The 19,869-nt window shown below is 33.7% G+C and overlaps 6 protein-coding genes across 6 annotated transcripts; 2 read left to right on the top strand and 4 right to left on the bottom strand.

The window, feature by feature from the left end:
- Positions 1-282: 282 nt before the first annotated feature.
- On the bottom strand, positions 283-3,609 carry TRIADDRAFT_60203 (uncharacterized protein; the record flags this gene model as incomplete). The annotated part of the gene is made up of 13 exons (XM_002116146.1): positions 283-377; positions 454-530; positions 651-739; positions 818-862; positions 948-1,016; positions 1,114-1,188; positions 1,311-1,397; positions 1,527-1,633; positions 1,754-1,769; positions 1,911-2,030; positions 2,292-2,337; positions 2,817-2,884; positions 3,538-3,609. The coding sequence occupies 13 exons, from the start codon at positions 3,607-3,609 to the stop codon at positions 283-285; spliced, it is 966 nt and encodes a 321-aa protein (XP_002116182.1).
- A 536-nt stretch (positions 3,610-4,145) lies between these two features.
- TRIADDRAFT_38228 (expressed hypothetical protein) lies at positions 4,146-4,938 on the top strand (the record flags this gene model as incomplete). The annotated part of the gene is made up of 1 exon (XM_002116239.1): positions 4,146-4,938. The coding sequence occupies one exon, from the start codon at positions 4,146-4,148 to the stop codon at positions 4,368-4,370; it is 225 nt and encodes a 74-aa protein (XP_002116275.1). The 3' UTR covers positions 4,371-4,938.
- A 1,818-nt stretch (positions 4,939-6,756) lies between these two features.
- TRIADDRAFT_60201 (uncharacterized protein) lies at positions 6,757-11,554 on the bottom strand (the record flags this gene model as incomplete). The annotated part of the gene is made up of 16 exons (XM_002116145.1): positions 6,757-6,814; positions 7,225-7,315; positions 7,424-7,666; positions 7,748-7,948; positions 8,030-8,108; positions 8,262-8,389; positions 8,464-8,528; positions 8,613-8,715; positions 8,843-8,881; positions 8,959-9,028; positions 9,093-9,224; positions 9,321-9,422; positions 9,592-9,702; positions 9,826-9,924; positions 11,077-11,164; positions 11,532-11,554. 16 exons carry the CDS (start codon positions 11,552-11,554, stop codon positions 6,757-6,759), a joined length of 1,632 nt encoding a protein of 543 aa, XP_002116181.1.
- Positions 11,555-13,132: 1,578 nt separating this feature from the next.
- TRIADDRAFT_60200 (uncharacterized protein) lies at positions 13,133-14,341 on the bottom strand (the record flags this gene model as incomplete). Its single annotated transcript, XM_002116144.1, has 3 exons — positions 13,133-13,216; positions 13,447-13,518; positions 13,865-14,341. The coding sequence occupies 3 exons, from the start codon at positions 14,339-14,341 to the stop codon at positions 13,133-13,135; spliced, it is 633 nt and encodes a 210-aa protein (XP_002116180.1).
- Positions 14,342-16,263: 1,922 nt separating this feature from the next.
- On the bottom strand, positions 16,264-17,347 carry TRIADDRAFT_30629 (uncharacterized protein; the record flags this gene model as incomplete). Its single annotated transcript, XM_002116143.1, has 3 exons — positions 16,264-16,449; positions 16,709-16,814; positions 17,169-17,347. The coding sequence occupies 3 exons, from the start codon at positions 17,345-17,347 to the stop codon at positions 16,264-16,266; spliced, it is 471 nt and encodes a 156-aa protein (XP_002116179.1).
- Positions 17,348-17,937: 590 nt separating this feature from the next.
- TRIADDRAFT_64252 (uncharacterized protein) lies at positions 17,938-18,718 on the top strand (the record flags this gene model as incomplete). The annotated part of the gene is made up of 1 exon (XM_002116238.1): positions 17,938-18,718. One exon carries the CDS (start codon positions 17,938-17,940, stop codon positions 18,349-18,351), a length of 414 nt encoding a protein of 137 aa, XP_002116274.1. The 3' UTR covers positions 18,352-18,718.
- Positions 18,719-19,869: the final 1,151 nt, after the last annotated feature.

Genomic DNA, 19,869 nt, shown 5'->3' with positions numbered 1-19,869 from the left:
GATACAAGATGTTGATGCTAAGTCTAGATTATTAAAATTTTTAGTTACCGATTTTGCCGCCTATTTATAGTAGTTTATGAACATAAAGAATACTATATAGATATCTATATAGATATTACTGTAATTACACAATGTCATTTCGATAAATATTAGCGTGAAAATATGTGCTGTTTTCTTGATAGCATCGAAATAGATGCAAACGATCAATTAATTAGTTATACCGACGTGATGTATATGGCCATAGAGTACAGTGGTGACATTTACGTAGGAATTATTCCTGTATCAGATTAGACTTTTGGATTCCTTTAATTTCGGAATTCCATCGACTTTATTTCGAATCTTTAGAATATCTGATGGGGTAGTTCTGCAACAACCACCTAAAAATCGTAGAATGATTGTAATGCGTAAATACAAAAGTAATCACCGAGAAAAAATATGCAAGTCTCTTTTAACCTATCCATCTAATTCCATTCTTTATCCACCTTTGTACATAATCACTCAATTCGACTGGTGGAATTGTCGGATCCCATCTAAAATTTGGTCAAATAAAAGTAAAATATTTATCAAGTGTAATAACGTACTATAGATAGTTTAATAGCTCGATGTGCTTAAAGTATAATTATGTTAGGGTCGCATCTCATCTAATACACCTGTCAACACTCCAAGATTCGCCACTGTTAGGATATGCTATAAATGGCTTATCGTAAGCATCTAATCTTTTGCAGGATTGAATAAGATTCTGGTAATAGATAAGAAATCGTCAGACAAAGAGTATTGTAATTTCTCTAACTCTGCAATAATATTAGACGATTCTTACGTCAACATTTTGAGGATTCGTACAGTTAGTTCCAATTGCAACAATCTATGTTGATATTATTCAGGTATTTAGATGTTTTCATTATAATTACAATACACTGTGCAAAGTTGCAAAGTAAAAGAAAACCTACTTGGTTATGATTTCGGAATCGCTCCATCACATCAGCAAATAGCTCTCCATGGTTTAAATGTAAATCATCCTATAAACATATCAACCACAGTTGTATTAATGACAATAACTTAAATATAAAGAAAACTGCTAACTTTATATATATTATGATCAGCTTTTTATGGTACCTTACAGACGAACGATAGCCATGCCTTCACACCTCTAAATGTCTCTAGTACCTGTATTAATGCGATCGCCTCTTTCTGTGAAGTAATTCATCACACTTATCACTTATACAGTTTACTAGGTATTCTGTAGTATTATAGTGTCATTTGTATCATCTACATGCAACATCGGCATAATTAATAATGCATAATATTTAAACCTCTGCTGGGATGGTCTCGAAAGCAATAAGATCTACTCCGTTTTGTATTAATTCCATGATTCTCGGTTTATGCCACTGCTTTAACTCCTAATAATGTGACATTAACATTTAATTCAGAATAATTTATTTATAGCTTTTCACGAAATTATTTCAACTTCTTACGTATCATTTGCTGTTAAAGTAATAATCTTAGCTATAATTATATTCGATGCGTACTTCAATGGTCATTTCATCTGTATAACGACCATGAAACTCAGAGCCATCATGCTGGCAAGCACCAAACGGGCCGACTGAGCCAACAACCAGAGGCTTTGGGCGTCTAACTGCATGATGAATGTATAAGCGATACGATACTTTTACCATACCATCTTGAATTCAGCTAATGTTTTATAAGTCTAATCTTGCTATGTTAATACTATATTGATGTTGATTAAATAATGTACCATTTTTGTTACAAGCCTACAAGTACCAAAACAACAATATTATTCGTGTAAGTAAAATATTCAATGAAGAAGTTATAAATCCGAACTTTTACATTGGAAACACCTTCTACTACAGATAATTTCACTACTATTTTTGATAAACTAGTTACTCCTTAACCTTTTGTTCTGCCCAAAATTCGTCGCGGGCTTCAATGGCAAGTCGCACAGCCATCGCAATAACTGCGGAGGCAGAAGCTTCTGTTAAATCAGCATATTGTACCAATCCAGGAATGCTAGCCTGGATAAAATGGGATAATTTATAGAAATATGTTTTGCACTATGCTATTAATGCAGTAATTAAGTATGCAAGATTGTCCTAAAATTTGATATTTTTTCCAGAAATACCGCATGCATGCTAGCAATCAGTATGAAATCAGATGATATACTATTAGTACAGTATGCTATAATCATGATATGGTATAACTATTTGGCGCGTACTGTATGACTTAATCTTAGTTCAAATATTTCGTATCCACTCTATTTCATAGACATAGCATACCTGATACGTAGCAGTTAAAATGATATCTGCCCCAGCATTTAAGTAGCTATGGTAAACGAAAATAATACATCTGATTATATAATTATATATCACCTGCAAAATTTAAATCCAAAATTTTATTGATATCGAATATGAGGTGCAGGCTAGTGCGAATAAATACGATATCATAGCGGATATTTACTGTTTAAAATTGATAACATAAAGTTTATGAAAATATTTGATGAGCTATACAAGGTATCTCGCACCATGATAACGATCACTTATATCATCATTTTTAGATATTTGTCATGCAGAAATGTCGCATTTTAGCTATTATATTATCTGATAATACCAGTGGTGATATTGATGGACCAATGAAGGTAATCGGTTATTCATGTAGTCAGTTATAATAATTGGCTTATTATAACATAGTACAGTATTACTTCTTGATTGATATTGAAGTGTATGATGATATACTTTCTGGAATTGGTAATATACTGTACTATAATGAGTTAAACTATGGTCTACCATTTTTGTAAGCTGTACCTGGTATGTAAATCTTTGATAACTTGGGGATTTGTAAGCAATAAGCTTGCACTCCATAGGGGATCTGCCTAAACAATTTTATTGCAAAGAAATTGAAAAGAAATCCCTCCATATATGAATCCTATCATCTTCTATTTGAATAATGAAGGAAACCGCCTATAATAATTATATTTAATTCAAAAAACTACAATACTGAGATCAACAAGGACAGGCATATTAGCATTCAACATGGACCCAGTAGAAGAAAACGTGGACAGGACCGACGGATACTTCAACTACCTATCATTAAAGAATGTTGCAAACACTTTACATTTGTTATTGCTTCAGTATGTAGATGCTCGATTCAGTAATTAACTTATATTTTCTACATTAAGTAATATTACATTGAATCCTGTTCACTTTTACTAATTTCTGCTTGAAAGCAGTCAACATAAGATGATAACATGCTTTTAAATTAATAGCAGTGAATAAGAAAACAGATCCAGACGATCCCATACCAAGTTACTATTTTCGCCATTTCTGCCTATCGTATAACAAACATCCGTCCACCCGAAGGGTCTGAGCGCCACGTCCAGCTTTCTTCTAGTGGTCCACGCTTGCTTTCGATTACAGTACTGTAGCAGTTATATTTTCAACTGCACCAGTCATTGCTACAAAGTACAGTTACTTGATGAGGTCTTTCCCTATTTAATAAATGAATAAAGTTAGTAGCATAGCTTACATCGACATCGTAACCAAGCCGTTGTAGCTCGGTTCCACAAGCTCCATCGATAACTAAAATTTCCTTATCCATATTACAGTCATAGCAGTTTGTCACTTGGCAAGCAAAGTTTAGTAAATCAATCAGGCGATTGCTTGCAAACCGTGCTTGCCTTTATAGTGTTTTGTATAGTCAATGTGCAGTACTGGCAACTTATGGCAGTACTGTACTGTACCACCCATCCGTCCGGCGTAAGTCTGTACCGCAGATTTCTACTGTACTGCACTGTACTGTAGACTGTAGATACCCAGAAGTCATGCGCAGTTATCCCATCGTACCGGTACAGGTTAAAAAAAGAGTCTAGGACCACACTAAGCAATGAGTGAATTCCTTATTGCTATTTTGAGCAAGGTGGAAAATAGAAGCGGCTCTGCGGTATCGTACCGTCTTCGTAGTGTATCCGTTAGCGCATGCGTAAATAAAGCTCCGAAGAGGCTAAGGCTCGTGTCGCCCTTTTCTGGTTTGCAGTAAAAACTGTCATGGCGTTGCGGTTGGTTAAAATCCAGAGTCAAATCAGCACTCTTTCAAGTGGTAGATTACTGGTTGGACGTTATATCGCCTCCAGTGGAATGGTCTTAGGCTCTAATAAAAATGCTCAAAAAATCGATCCTATTAAGCAGCTGTTTATTGAGAAATTAAAGGAATACAATCAGAAGAAGAAAACAGCTGGTGGCGGATTCGTCGATGTAACATCCGAGGAGGAAAGGCGAATGGCTGATGAACTTGTGAGAATTCAAAATCGTTTCGGTGGCGGAAATTTAACCGAATTTCCAAAATTCGAATTTGAAAAGTAATACTCTATTAATATAATGAAGAATAGTGAACACTCATGTTCTATTTGATGTCTCAATATCGCGGATGGTTATTCTTCTTGAGTATAGACTGGTTTGCAAGGATATCACACGGTAGATAGTAAGACGCCATCAATATGCAAGGCTAATTAATTTTCAAAGCAAGCTTTAACTCAATCTCATTCAATTTTCTTAACAACGACCGTTTTCACACTGCGCAACAATATTAAGCACTATGAATTTTTTCTAACCGTAAACGGACTGTAATGTATTCGAAGAGATTTCCTCTGTTTGTAATTTGACATTGCATCATTCTTCCAAAGTAGAATAGAGCTGTAGTCTAGCCTATCTTGACAATGTACGGCTTTTTAACCTAGAATGGATGACAAGTTGTAAGGACTTTATCGATCACTGTATATCATCCTATGATTCATGTTAAAATTATCTACAGGTTTGCTGTAATGGAGTACCAATGAGAAAAATAAGAAATATGGCTTTTATGCGTTGTAAAATTCATAGTTTTGCTGAAAAAATGAAAAAAAATGAAAACTTAATAAATAAAATGAATTCGTTAAATACGTATTTGCTTTCTCTTCATTTTGAATATCAAGGAAAGCTGTATACTAATAATGAAGGTTCAATGCTGTACACAGCAATGGTAAATCGTGTTGGTTAATGCTTCAATACTTTGCTTATAATGTTTATTGCGCAAACAAAGTAAGGTAGCGTAACTGCTTATATCGATATATAAACATACTCGTAATATCTAGGATGTAGAAATTGAATAATCTCGAGATATTATAAATTTATTGTACTGTATTAAGTATTTCTTAGTCGAATGGGGTAAGATTGATAGAGATAAAAGAAAAACTCTAAGTTTCGCCTAGATACCGCAATACGGTATAATGATTATGGATTTCTGAGTATACTTTATAAGTCTAAAATGTTAGAATCAACATGCCCATTGTAGACTCTTCAATAATAATTTCATTTAATCATTCGATATCTTCCTTGTACTGTACCTAGCGAACTTAATATCCAATCCAATCAATAACCCTTGTTCAGTCATAAGTGTATTACTTGGCATAATACCACAACTAGTTTTTGTATTTTTTGGATATGCGTCTATCGCATTCACATGTAGCATATGAAGATAACGAAGTTCTTAATTGTTACATTTTCACCTACTACGGTATGGCACATTAACTACCAACTAATCCAATGGACTTTCTAAATTTTAGAAAGAGATTTGCCAACATTATCTCGCAGTATAATTTACTAGCATAGCAGACAAGTTAGCCTATGAGATTTCATTTCAAGGTCTTTTATTTTATGCATATTCCGTCAGACTTTTAAGTAACCATTCTGGATATGCAGTCCGTCCTTGTACGGAACACGTATAAAAATCGAATCCAAAACTCGAAATAATCAATCCAGTAATGTTCATGTCCAACAAGCTCGAAGCACTAACATTTACCGATAGCAAAGACTTCATGCAAAGAATATCTGTACTCAATTGTATATATAATTAATTCGAAATCTAAATGTTGTACCTAAAAATAATAATAAACAACAAGTTCGCATCCATAACATAACTTAAATCAAAGCACATACATACATATAATTAATATTTCATATAAGAAACGAAGAATTTAATTATTGCGCTACTCGTCGAAGTAAATGGTTACTTTCTCCATCGCGAAAGTCTATTGATAAATCTCATAACATAGCCTTGCAATAATAGCAAAAAAATTCTGTATCAGGTCAAATTATATCGCCATAAAAAGATCGCAGTATCTAACTAAAACATATACAAGATATAATCTTACACATGCTATATGAATAGTGCTGGATTTATCTAAAACTTTAGTGTACCAATAAACATGAATACTTAAATGAAATGTTGACAGACACCAACTGGCTACAGTTGTCGCATATCTGTATTAAACCGTTTTTACTTAAACCAATCAATACAGTGACCATTAAGCCTCGTTACTGTAATACAACTAGTCTTCTTTGAACGAAATAAAATTGTCAGGAATCTATTATAAACTTAAATTATGATCGTTCCCTTTTTGGAGGATAACCCTAAAACAATATCGGTATAAAAATATTACTATACATTCAGTTTTTCTTCTTACGTACATGAATACCTATCATGCAAGTGCAGACTACAATTTACGATAAGATTATGTCTCGTCAATTGTAAATTTTATTGAAATATTACGCTCATAAAATTTTAGAACTTACATATCCATCTGTGATACGGTACTGGACGGGCACAAATTTGTAACCCGATAGTGACAGTGCTTATGGCAAATTAAATTGCAATCTTTAAGTAAAGCAATAAAAGATAAAAACAGAAAATTATCACCTTACATATTAAATTTCAAATCCAACATAAGCTACCAAATTTTAAGCCTAAAATATCAATGTTACACGATGATCTATATATTGAAGATATTTGAAGTAATTATTACAGACTAATATACCTCTGCATTGATAACCTTGTTTTCCAATTCGCCTTGATAGTTGTCTATTGCAGACACTGCATTCAACGGGTCTAATTATAATTAATGGTAAAAATTCTTCATTAGTTCCTTAGTTAGTTCTATATTATATAACCTAAGTGGAAATATAGGCTTATATACGAAGTTCGTACGTTGCAAAGTGAACAGCTGTAAAAACGTGATCATTGTAGACGTGGAGCTTAATGCCGGAGATATTGTAAGATTTATCTCGTTCCATATTTAAAGGAATTAAGTAGTATCTAGTAAGTTAAAAAAACAGCAACAACATCAGCTGCATCTCAGACATTATGAAACAAATTACATAATAAGAATATATTTAAATTTACCTTGGTCTGTCATTTTCTGTTGTTTCCATCACAAGTGATGAATACCCGTTTGGTGAATAACTAAGTTTAGACATAGCTTTGTTAATCGAACCTATGGTATCATACAAGCGTTAAACGAGCATTCAATAATAATATTTCATAACACAATAATATCTACAATCAACAAATGTCAATTAAATGATTCATCAACAGCTCATACTTGTGTTAGAGAGAACGCTAACTTGATCATGGCTATTTGCAGAAGAAGCTATTGAACCTTTATTGAGTTTATCTAGGGATGTATGGCTCATGGGTCGACCCATGTCAGGGACTACAACTTCATTCGGCTTAGACAACATATTAGAGTTACTATTTACAGTCGAATCGCGTACTTTTTTCTTACGAGTTGAAAATGCACGTTTCAAAAAATTACCAGTACTACGATCCTTAGGAATGGTAAAACCTACTCATCGATAGAAACAAATTATTAAAATTAATCTTAATCACGTACATCTATAACTTTAAATAGGATAATGTTACGCACCAATTCCCTGAGAATAATCTACATTATGTCTATCTTTATCCTTTTCTTGATCATCGACGCTGTTCTTATCGGTATCAGCTTGACTTTTGACACTAACGTTATCAATTTCAGACTTGGCTAAAGTCTTTGTGGACGTATCAGTAATATCGAACTGGATACCCCCATAAGATGAACAAATCGAAACTTCTGACTGCGAATTTCCTGCATTTAGAATTACAATCATTACAATCGACATAATAAACCAACATAAACGAATTACATCGCCACTATTTTGTAACTAACTTCGACTTCTGGGAGGTATTTCTAACTTATTCGTCGGAATAGCAGAACCATTAGCAGCAACAACAGGCTTAAAAGAATACTAGTAACATAAGAATTATTTAATATCAGAATAATAATTATAATTGATGTTAACATCGTAACATAAGTTGAGAGAGTACCAATTTCGAGTACTCTTATTCAGTATGATATATTAAGCATATGTTTTGTTAAAATAATTATATTATCAACAAACCTCAACATTTAAATAACCAGTAATATTATCATTCGGTTTTAAACCAGATAATGGAAGTTTTGCATGCATTTGACCTTCTGAAGCTTGAATTGCTAATAAGGATACAGATGTGCGCCCAAGAAAAGTATCTAAATGGTGTAATGTTGGCACATCAATGCAAAGTAGATAACTTGGTGTTTGAATGGAAAAGCTTTTGTTCTACCTTTTGCCAGCGTATCACTGCTATACATATCAAAAGTAATATCTCCACTCTTGCTATTTGTCTCGCTATAAAATATAAATCAAATAGATCATGACATATTCACTGATGCTATCGTCTAGGATAAGAATTAAACTAATGGCAATACATACAAGACAAAATGCTCATTAAATACGGGATCCGCTGTTAATCGCACAATTTTAGTTCTATAAACAGTAGAATCCATTTTAATAACGCAATAAGGGCAGCTATGACCTGAAAATAATTTTGATGACAATATTTAGTTTTTGTTATATCTAAGTGATTACAATCAGAAGCGATTATAAGACAGTATGATCTACTATTAGTGGCAATTCTGATAGAAACCATATATAAGCATTACCGTGATTATGTTTAGCAATTAGCCCACACGCAGAAATAACTACGGAAAAAAAATATGAAATGAATAGAGTAAAGTTTAAGGCATTTGAAAGAATACAAAACAACGATGAAACTAACCTGTTATAATTATGCGCCCATCTACTGGTACCGTCCGTAGTGATTCTCTTCGACTTTTCAGTTGATCAAACTATTGAAGTTAGAAATGACCATTATCAGATTTTTCTTTGATTTCAAAAATTTATTGAATATACCTTAAATTGTGAATTGATTGGAGGACTTGTTACAAGTGGATTTTTTAGAATTACTGTTGGTACAGCATTTAGTACAACATCTTTTACAGCACAACGGATGGAATCTAGTAAATGTTCACTAATTGTATCTTCCTATAGATTAGATTCAGTTGTAAATTAATTTTAGGCAAATTGTATACTTGTCTGTTATATAACATCACTACTTTATAACACTAATATATATCATACAGGTAGATCTTTTGCTCGGACTTCAATTTTTGCTTCGAATTCGTCAGCCATTACCATCCGTACATTTAGACAGCCATCGATAACAATTAATTGTAAAATAGCCTTTCATAAAGTAATAATAACAAGTGTTACTTATATAATATGTAACAGAAGCAACATAGATATTAACGTCTGGTATCTTAGGTGGATGTGAACAAAATCTGTCTAAAAATATATTGTCCACGTTAATGTAATTTTATAATAATAATAAAGTCAAGTGAAGTAAATTTACCTTAGTCGTTATCGCTTTTACAAGAACGTTATATAGGACATTATCATAATCTTTACTGCTAACGTTAATAATGAAACCTAATTCATCTGTTTTAATTTGTATTGCTAATTCCTGAAAGAAAAATTTTTGAGATGTACAGGTTAATTCCGACTTCGAAATTAAACATTAAAGTTACAATAGCCCAAAGTGACCTACAAACATAATTAACTTAAAGTAATAGCAAATTAGACTCACCATAGCATCTCGTGCTCCTGATATACTTTTAATACTTTCGATTGTAGGAGGCAAGGTATTTTGATGCAAACGATCGATTTTTAATTCGATATCACTAGACTGAAATCAAGACGAGAGAAAAAATATTGCAAATTAGCATGAATTACTTTTTCAATTAAAGTTGATTAATTAAATTCATGGATTGTTGCATAAGATATGCGATGGTTTAAATACTGCTTAGGGCAACTTGCTATTAAGACTCTATAATATTTATAATTCATCTATCAGATATTTAATTACAACGCAAAAAGTCTGATTCTAATAAAAATAGAATGATATCTCCAGCAATCGTTCATGAAATAACTCATCAGTTATCTATCTTTTCTCATCATGTCAAGATATCCATTTAAACACAATAATATTGATCAGCAGATTTTAGATACCACATATGAATGATATTATACCGCATCATAAAACTTGACATGCGTATAATACACAAAAAAGTCAAGTATAAAGGCCTGAAAAAAGTTGGTGAATTCAAGTTTGCAAACTATAAAGTTACTGGTTATATGTCGCCAATACCATTTATCCTACCCTGTACCTAACTTTGTCTAAAATGGGTAACTACATAACTGTAAGCTATTAAAGGTTCTAATATTCTTACTAAAAGTGACTTTATTGAGACCTAAATTATTAATTAAAGTTGTTATAGGATATGAACTTCTCGTCATAGTTTCATTAAATGATAACTCTTACACTTTGGATACAAATAATACAATAGCAGAATAAAAATTAATTAAGAAAGTAATAATCGTACATAGTGCCCTTATTGGATACTCAATAACGTTATTGTGCAAACATGACAATTAAAAATAAATCAGCCCTTAATGTTTTATCATGGGCTAGACTAGTAAAAGCAATAACGAAATAGAAATACGATATGCACATACGTATGTAGACATGCATTATTTACGCATTACAATACATGCTTGATATAAGAAATATATAGCGCATCACATTAATCTATTTTACTTATTGCAATGTGATAATAGAATAAGAGTAAATAACTTTTTTGAATAACATGTAATATCCATAGAGATGAATAAATCATTGTAGGACATTGATCTATTTTTACACTATTTACCGTTATGCGTATCTTTTCCCTTATTGCAGGATCAAGAATATAAATTGTACTGATCTATTTTTACTCATTACTCATTATAGATTAAAAAAATATTCAGTGTTAGCAAAGAGCAAGATTTCGCAACTTACTCGTATTCCACACTGATGAGAAGTACTAAGATAAGACTTATTTCTACCGTCTAAGCAATACTTCGTCAGCTTTACATAAATGTTGTCGCTGCAACAACAATTAAGCAGCGATGACAAGACGCCTAATTTAAATATTCTGTAACACAATCGTTAATTTATTTATGTTTTTGTATAGGTGATTACTAAAATCATGATCGAGCACTCATGATAAAGTACATGAAGAAATGCCCTAACCTTATTAATGTATCGTAGTGGTAAATTGCTAGAAATTAATACACACCGATGAGTTAAGAATAATTTGGAAACAAATGATTTTGGTAATCGAAACTCGTGCGATACTGGTTAGTTATAACAAACATAGGATACACCTGTAATCATTGAGTTGGTAAATAAAGACAAATCGTAGACAAGAAATTCTAGGCTATAAGAAGTCAAGGTGCCAATGTACAACGTACTCGTATACTAGTGTGATAGCCATTATTTGGCTGAATATTGATTTGATACATTTCTGACAATTTTATACAATCGTATTTATACTTTATATTATAGATCTAGGCTTATAATTGGTTTTTATTCAATCTAAATATAACAATTAGATGTATATGTTGGTCAGCAATAAACAATTTTATTATTTATGCGATAGATATATGTGTATAGTATATTTGTATCTACTGTACTAGTACAACGAGTTATTTATGAAAGAAGAACGAGACAACGTACTCGATCAACTATGGATTAGTGAAAGAAAGTCTATATTAATGTTGATTGGCAAAAATCTTTTAAAATCGGTGGACATTAGTAGCTATGACGATGAATTTTTGAAGATATTCACAACTCAGTTTTCAGCAAAAAGCTGTATAAATTTTCAAAAAGCTAAAAAATCCATATACTAACTTTGGTAAATTAAAATGATTTGCATTTACGCGCATAATAATTTTTACAGTTCGTACAGTGCTCATGTATAGCTACATTTGTTATTATTAATAACAACATCTAACTGTCTTGCATTGCTACAATTCATTCAATTATCTAGAATGCTTCTTTTTCACAATGTATTCAATTAATTAATTGCAGAAAATATTTGTCAAAAATATTCCAAAGTCTAATAACAGTAACAGCGAGTTTTAGTAGTAGTCCCCCGGATGATGAATAAATTGAAGGATGAAATTTTTCAATCATTGTCTTCCATTTTAAAATTATAATATAAAAATGATGAAAGTAAATCATTTTTGCGATGAAATAGACTTAATCGTCATTCTAACATCTTTCTATTAACAGCAAATAATTGACTCCATCTTACCTGCATATCGGTATTTACATTGTAGTGCTGTACAGTTTACCAAATTTAAAAGTCCGAGCAGTTGGAGTATCAATTTTATGCACTTTATTAATCGATAGATGTAATGCTTTCTACATAAATCGATTCTTAGCTCATGTTTCATATAGAAGGTGATTTACCGAACATCGGCTAAGATTTGTTTCCTCTTATATTCGTTATATTGGTCATGAACAACAATACGTACTGTACTACACTATCTCAGTAGAAAAAGTCCTACTGTCGGTAAAACTGATAAAATTGATTTAGATCAGTACAATTTTCTGATTACTGTTGAACTCCTTTGAAAAATGAATAGTAAAGAAACTGTGATATATGTAAAAATTATGAACTTGTCCATTTAGCTCTAAAGATCATATAGATTATCATAATTGATTAATTTTAAAATTCGTTAGTTAATTAATGTTGCACGAGCTGAATAGGTTGCAACAAGAATCAATCAATAGAATTAAAATAAGAATATACTATTGTATTCGATACTGAATTAATTGAAGTACTATACTAGCCAAAAAATAGGCAGGCTATGCATTATTGTTATTAGAACTACAAGCGCAGATGAGAATAAAGGAGAAGACTTGGGCTTTAACTTGAATATGTGTAATAGATGGCATTGTACACATGCAGACATTTATTTTAATACGACTATAGTGGATAGTAGTAAAAGCGCGGCTATGTCTATCCCCCCAAAATGAAATCAAACATTGAAAGGCATGAAGGATTTCATTTGATCCATTCAGTTGGATTAAAAATTTGAACAAAGCGTGCTAAGAATGTAAAGGTCAATTCCTTAAGAGTGAGTATATTCTGTTTCAGCAATCATGACGATTGCATTTTAAGACTACAACTTGATGCTATCCAAGACTTGAGTTAGCAGTAACTGGATAGGATAGTTGGGCTAAAGTACGGATTGCAGGGAATTTGAGGTAGAAGCTAGAAATTGATCGGATATAGAGCTGTCTTGTATGATAGAGATTAGTCGAGTAGTCCCTACTTTGCATTGGTATTAGTCTTGAAGTAATTTAATGCAATCTCACCCTTGACGATATATTATGTGTGATTGTAGAAGTAATGTTACAATCTACCGTTTTAAATCCCGATCCATAATTCTACAATGGACAAAGATATTGGCTACGTGTAAGGAAAAGTATATATACACCACCTATATGGGCAAATGAGTGTCATGATGTTGTATTCAATTTATTGCTTGTACTTGCAAAAATTGATCAAATCCTAGCCAATATTCAAGATCGATGTGCGATACATGTATGAAAAAAGTATACCCATCAAGCTGATGACTGCAAAATCATTGGGAGACAGTAGACCAGTCCTGGCCATTTTAATGTCGTACACGAGATTGAAGCAAAGTTGCTCATATTGATGTAGTCTTTGCATTGAATACAAGATATTTGAAAAAGGAAGAAAAATGAAGCAGAATGTACACTACCCTCTTACCTGATTAAATTTGGCTAATTCTAAATTTAAAGCATCAAGCCATACTTGAATCAATTGATTGACATCAGGTCCTTGTAAATAAAACCATCGAATGACAGCGTTAATCCATTCACATCGTTCGCCATCATCATCGACTCGTTTATTAATCTTTATTTGGATAAGATCTTCCTTGGCTTGAGGTTTCATGAATTTTTCAAGCAATACAGGAATCCCTCCTATCATACTACGCCTGGTTGTAGCTTTTGGACCGGTGGCATCATCGATATTACCGTTAGTCTTCTTCTGCTGATCATCACCACTACTACTACTACTACTCCAATAAAAGTGAGAAATGATCAAGATTACCAGGGTGGCTATGGCTGCAATAACCAATGGAGAAGTAGCATAGCTCGCGAGTATAGACAAACTAGAACGTATACTAATAGATAAGTAAATAAAGGGTCGAAATAATCGAAGTAAAACGGTGGAAATATTCATCATGGCCCAAAAATCAGTCGAGCTGTAAACATGGTGTGTCTTGCTTTAGGACATATTGGTTCTACATTGAGCGTTCACGTCATTCGCTAACCAAGATTGACCGCAAATAAACTCTCTCTCAGTGCAGTACAGTTGCTATAGGGGCGGTGTACAGTAAGTCTGTCAGTCTTTCCGCACTGTATAGTACAGTACACTAGACTACAGTACTACCGTCTTTTTATAGTACTGTACTGTACCGGAACCTCGACTAGTACTGTAGTACACTAGTAGAGTACAGTCTGTCAGTCTTTCTGTACAGTACAGTGTATGTACAGGTACACTAGACTACTGTACAGTACTACCGTCCTTTTATAGTACTGTACCGGAACCTCTACTAGTAGTACAGTTCTGTACAGTAGTAGTAGTAGTAGTACAGTATAGCACAATCTGTCAGTCTTTCCATACCGTATAGTACAGTACAGTACAGTACTACAGTACTCTACTAGTAGTAGTAGTACTGTACTGTAGAGTTAGACCTGACGTACTGTACTGTACTGTACAGTAGAGTACAGTCTGTAAGTCTTTCCGTACTGTATAGTACAGTACAGTGTACTGTACACTAGACTACTGTACTGTACTGTAGGGTTGCCTGATATTGTCAGCAAGCAATCATGAAGATGAGCTTGAATTTGACCATAGATCATGCCAAGGAGAATTCTACTCTGCTCCATTGGCAAAATAGGACCTACTGGATACATAAAAATCCACACTGACGATAGTAATTGCTTGGAAAAATCCAAAGCTTTTGGTACTTGAAATGGATCCCATAGACAAGCGCGATTAAGAAGCTGTCATGTTACTAACGTCAGTAAATGAGCTGACTACAGCATGTACTTTCGTCAGCTGCTTGACTTCATTTTCCTGAAAAATGAAATTAAATTATAATCGATGATCAACTTGGATGATAACCATAAACCATGTCATTTTCCCCTTCTGTCTGGCCTACATTTCCACATAGTCATTCCCTAACCAATACTAGCAATTTACTGTTCATGCTACAGTTGTATGTTGGTACACCAATGATGCTGGTATTTGTACTTGTTTTTGACGTAGCTTTATAGATACAACCATTTGACTTTCAAAAATTCTCCTTTTATTTACAAATCAATTTGAAATGATCAATCTCAGGCTCTGGCTATTACATTATTTTAGAATAATTTGGTATTATATACTTGTTGCCAATAAAATAATTGCATACAGTACTGTAATAGTGTATATATGCATGATATAGACGTGTATAGAGATACTCAAGAATGACTACTATACTGTACGTCTCATATCCTGCATGAAACCTCGAAACTCTTGAGTTTACAACATATACGTATATTTTTGGAAATAGATGATAAATCTAGGCTATAGAAATGCCAAACCTAATCAATTGCACATTTTCCAAAAAGTTAGGTTTCAATCTTTATACAGCTGACTTCAAATGACCATGACAATTACCAATATACAGATATTAGCACATAAATAGGATTTATGGCAGAATATACATCATTACATAAATAAGGTGCGAAATTTCTGTAATATTTACAAATTGCTTTTCTGAAACTGGTTAGGCTAATTGCAGTCAATCATTCCTGTGCATTTCTATGCGCTGCTTTTAAGCTTAGCTTTAGCCTTTTATTACTGCCCATGAAACTGTTGTCATTTTTGGACAATTGCATCGGCAGTCTTTTCGATGTGCTGGTAGTGCTGCAACCAGTATCAATGCTTGCTTGAGTTTTGCTGTTGATAGGTCCATTAGCATCTACATCACTTTTTTCGCATTTATCATCTAATTTCTTAGTTGGATCATTCTCCTTCATTTTCAAGATAAATTAATATAATAAAATTAATTGTATACTATTACATGTAAGTGTATGACAACAATGTACTGTGTATCATCTTACCTTTGCTATAGCATGTTTTATTGTCCACTGTCGAGCGACAGCGTTAAATTCTGTACGGTCAGATTTGTACTGTGCAGATATGTCAGCCATAAGACCATCATCAGGATTCGCTTCATTTATTAACTGCTTAACCGCAATAAGTACGGAAGCAATGTTGAGCGATGGAGACCAGCACCCCTAATCGTACACGTTCATCACAAACAAGATTAAACTTTAAATACGTAAGTTATCTCATATTCAAGAACGTAAATCAGCCAACTATCATACATATTGTACTGAATTTTTGACTATTCATTACCAATAATACTACAGTCAGATACAGTACTGTACAGAGAGCCTAATCCACTGTCATTATCGATCTAAGAAACTCTCTTATTATTTAAGATACACTACTAAATGATAAGAGTATAACATTATGCTCGAGCCTAGCTAGTACCGCGGGTGGCATTTTAAGCTGATCGAGGCATATTCTCCCACTCTGATCGATATTGGGATGGTAAATCGGTGTTGCAAATTTTACTAATGGTGGCTGAAACGGATACCTGGTAGGAAAATCAGATCAATCTAAATTTACTGTCTATGTAATATCCAAAACCAAGGCGCCTTTGCATTGCAATGTGACCTAGTTACAAGTTGTCAACGATTAGCACATACAGTACTGTGCTGACTAATAACTACATATGGATTTATAACTTTGAGGCGCACAGTTGGCTATAGTCGAATTACCAAGACCGATTAAATAATCTTATCAATTGAAATTGACTATAAATCTGCAGCGTTAATTCTGGTTAACGTGACTACACTAACATTAAATTACGAGCATAACTGTCTAATGCACTTGATCCTACAACTGAATTGTCATTATAGTAAATTGTTGTCATGAAAAAGTGGAATACCTGTCCGATAATCGCACTTCGATATCGAAGACTCCATCAGCGTACGGAGATGCTGGTGGACCAACAATGGAGGCCTTGAATTCGCACAAACTATCATTGATTGGCTTGCAAATTATGTCCTGTGGTAGTAACTGCTGCAATAGCTGTAGCTCATGCTTGACTCTGGAAGTTTTCAACATATCGTAATTTCACGATGAGTACATAGGCTACAGTACTACATGAACATCAGTATATTTTAGAAATAATCGACCTTTAAGGTAATCTTAAAATCAACTACAGTGAAGGATCCAATGTGGCGGACTACTATACTATAATAAAAATAATTTATTAATCGAGGTCAGAAATGGGATCTGCTGCTATGGAGAATTTACAACTCTTTACTTCACATTCACACAATACAGTAATGTACATAGCTATACTGTACCGCTTCAAGTGTACACTCAGTACTCAGCAAAGCGGTCTGTATGTGTTAAGTTTCTCGCAGTCATCATCGCGTATTGCATTACTGTAGTAGTACTACCACTGCACTCAGTATAGTATTGTATTTAGCGCGAAAACGTATCTAGAACCAGTGCGCACAATCCAAATTCGATCCGGCAGCTCGATCTGGATTTGCGGACCTGATCGGAGCCAATTAGTGATCAACTGTGATTGGTTCTCTTCGATCCGGACCTTAATGTATAAATTGGATGATCTTTGGACAAATTGGTTATGTATTCGAAATTGTTCACAGTAATTATCGAATTCTTGCAATCATCTACTAATCATCATGTCTGGACGTGGTAAAGGAGGAAAAGCTCGCAATAAGGCCAAATCTCGATCAACTCGTGCCGGTCTACAATTCCCTGTCGGTCGTGTACACAGAATGTTGAGAAAAGGCAACTATGCCGAACGTGTTGGTGCTGGTGCTCCAGTTTACCTTGCAGCAGTAATGGAATACTTGGCTGCTGAAATCTTGGAATTGGCAGGTAATGCCGCTCGCGACAACAAGAAACAGAGAATTGTTCCTCGTCACTTGCAATTGGCCATCAGAAATGATGAAGAATTGAACAAACTCTTGAGCGGAGTCACCATCGCCCAAGGTGGTGTATTGCCTAACATCCAGGCTGTACTTTTGCCCAAGAAGAGCAAAGTACCAATCGCCGGCTCCAAGAAGGGTTCCAGCCAATCCCAGGAATACTAATTTCCCAATTTATGAATAAAGCAGTTAGCGTGCTGTAGAATTAAAACAAACGGCTTTTTTTAAAGCCACATTTCTCAACAAAAGTCTTTATTCCAATCTTGCTCATATGTTCTCATTTATTACTATAATCCTGTATATCGTGTTCTATGCAAATCTCACAAACACTACTTCCATGCTCTATGGAATACTGCGTTACATGGAATTATTCTGACCGACAGAGATAAAATCTCAGTACAGTATAGTAATTGATAATGTAATAAATACACTTTACTTTAAATCGTCTTTTATTTAAAGATATTTATGATCTGCATCGTAAGCCGAGATCGATGCTTGATCTCGAAACTGTAAATAAAAACTTTACATAGATGTTATCTATCAAATGGACCGGAATCTTCAATTCTTTTTTTACAGTAAGACGACTATTGGTAGACACTGTAGTTTGCTGTCTCAAAGTAGAAATTGTAATGCACATCAATTATTTTTATCAGGGACTTTGTCTGCCTTTAGTAGTCACTAGAGACCCTAATAGACTCTCTTGTAGTCCCTAGTACTGACTGCTGACATCTACCAACCAAATAAAAACTTTACATAGATAATACCTATTAAATCAACCGGAATCTTCCAAATTCTTTTTTTACAGTAAGATGACTATTGGTAGACACTGTAGTTTGCTGTCCCAAAGTAGAAATTGCAATGCATATCAACAATTATTTCTATCAGGGACTTTGTCTGCCTTTAGTAGTCACTAGAGACCCTAATAGACTCTCTTGTAGTCCCTAGTACTGACTGCTGACATCTACCAACCAAATAAAAACTTTACATAGATAGTATCTATCAAATCAACCGGAATCTTCCAAATTCTTTTTTTACAGTAAGATGACTATTCGTAGACACTAGTTTACTGTCCCAAAGTAGAAATTGCAATGCATATCAACAATTATTTCTATCAGGGACTTTGTCTGCCTTTAGTAGTCACTAGAGACCTAATAGACTCTCTTGTAGTCGCTAGTAGACTGCTGACATCTACCAGTCATTATTCACCTATGCGGTGCCATCTTAATCAAATAGTGTGGCGTATTATAACCAAGCAGCCTGAAAAGGATCTTTTAAAAGTCCAATCCATGAGTTAACATCAATATTTGATACAAGCATCCCCGTACTGTAGTGTTAATTTTTAGTTTTGTAAAACAAAAAGTTTCGCGCTGCGATATCTACGATACATCACCTACAGTACAGTACAGTATGTGATGAACGATTTTTGTACTGTAGAAAGAGAAAGACTTGAAGTGGTCTTGCGCTGTTGTAGAAATTGACCGACTACATGGAACCGTACGGCACACAGTATTATCTAAGCCTTCTGGGTTACCGTACAGTACTGTAGTGCACATTTGGACGGTCGTTTTTCACTTTCAGAGTTTCAGTCAATCTCTTTCTCTTTTCTTTTCTATATCGATGCAGTATAGTACAGTACTGTACAGACTACGGTAGAAAAAAGCTTCTAGCATACTGTACTGTACA

This window comes from Trichoplax adhaerens, genomic scaffold (genome assembly GCF_000150275.1).
Source record: "Trichoplax adhaerens TRIADscaffold_14 genomic scaffold, whole genome shotgun sequence".
Classification (NCBI taxonomy): Eukaryota; Metazoa; Placozoa; class Uniplacotomia; order Trichoplacea; family Trichoplacidae; genus Trichoplax; species Trichoplax adhaerens.
This window is presented reverse-complemented; position numbering and strand designations above follow the sequence as displayed.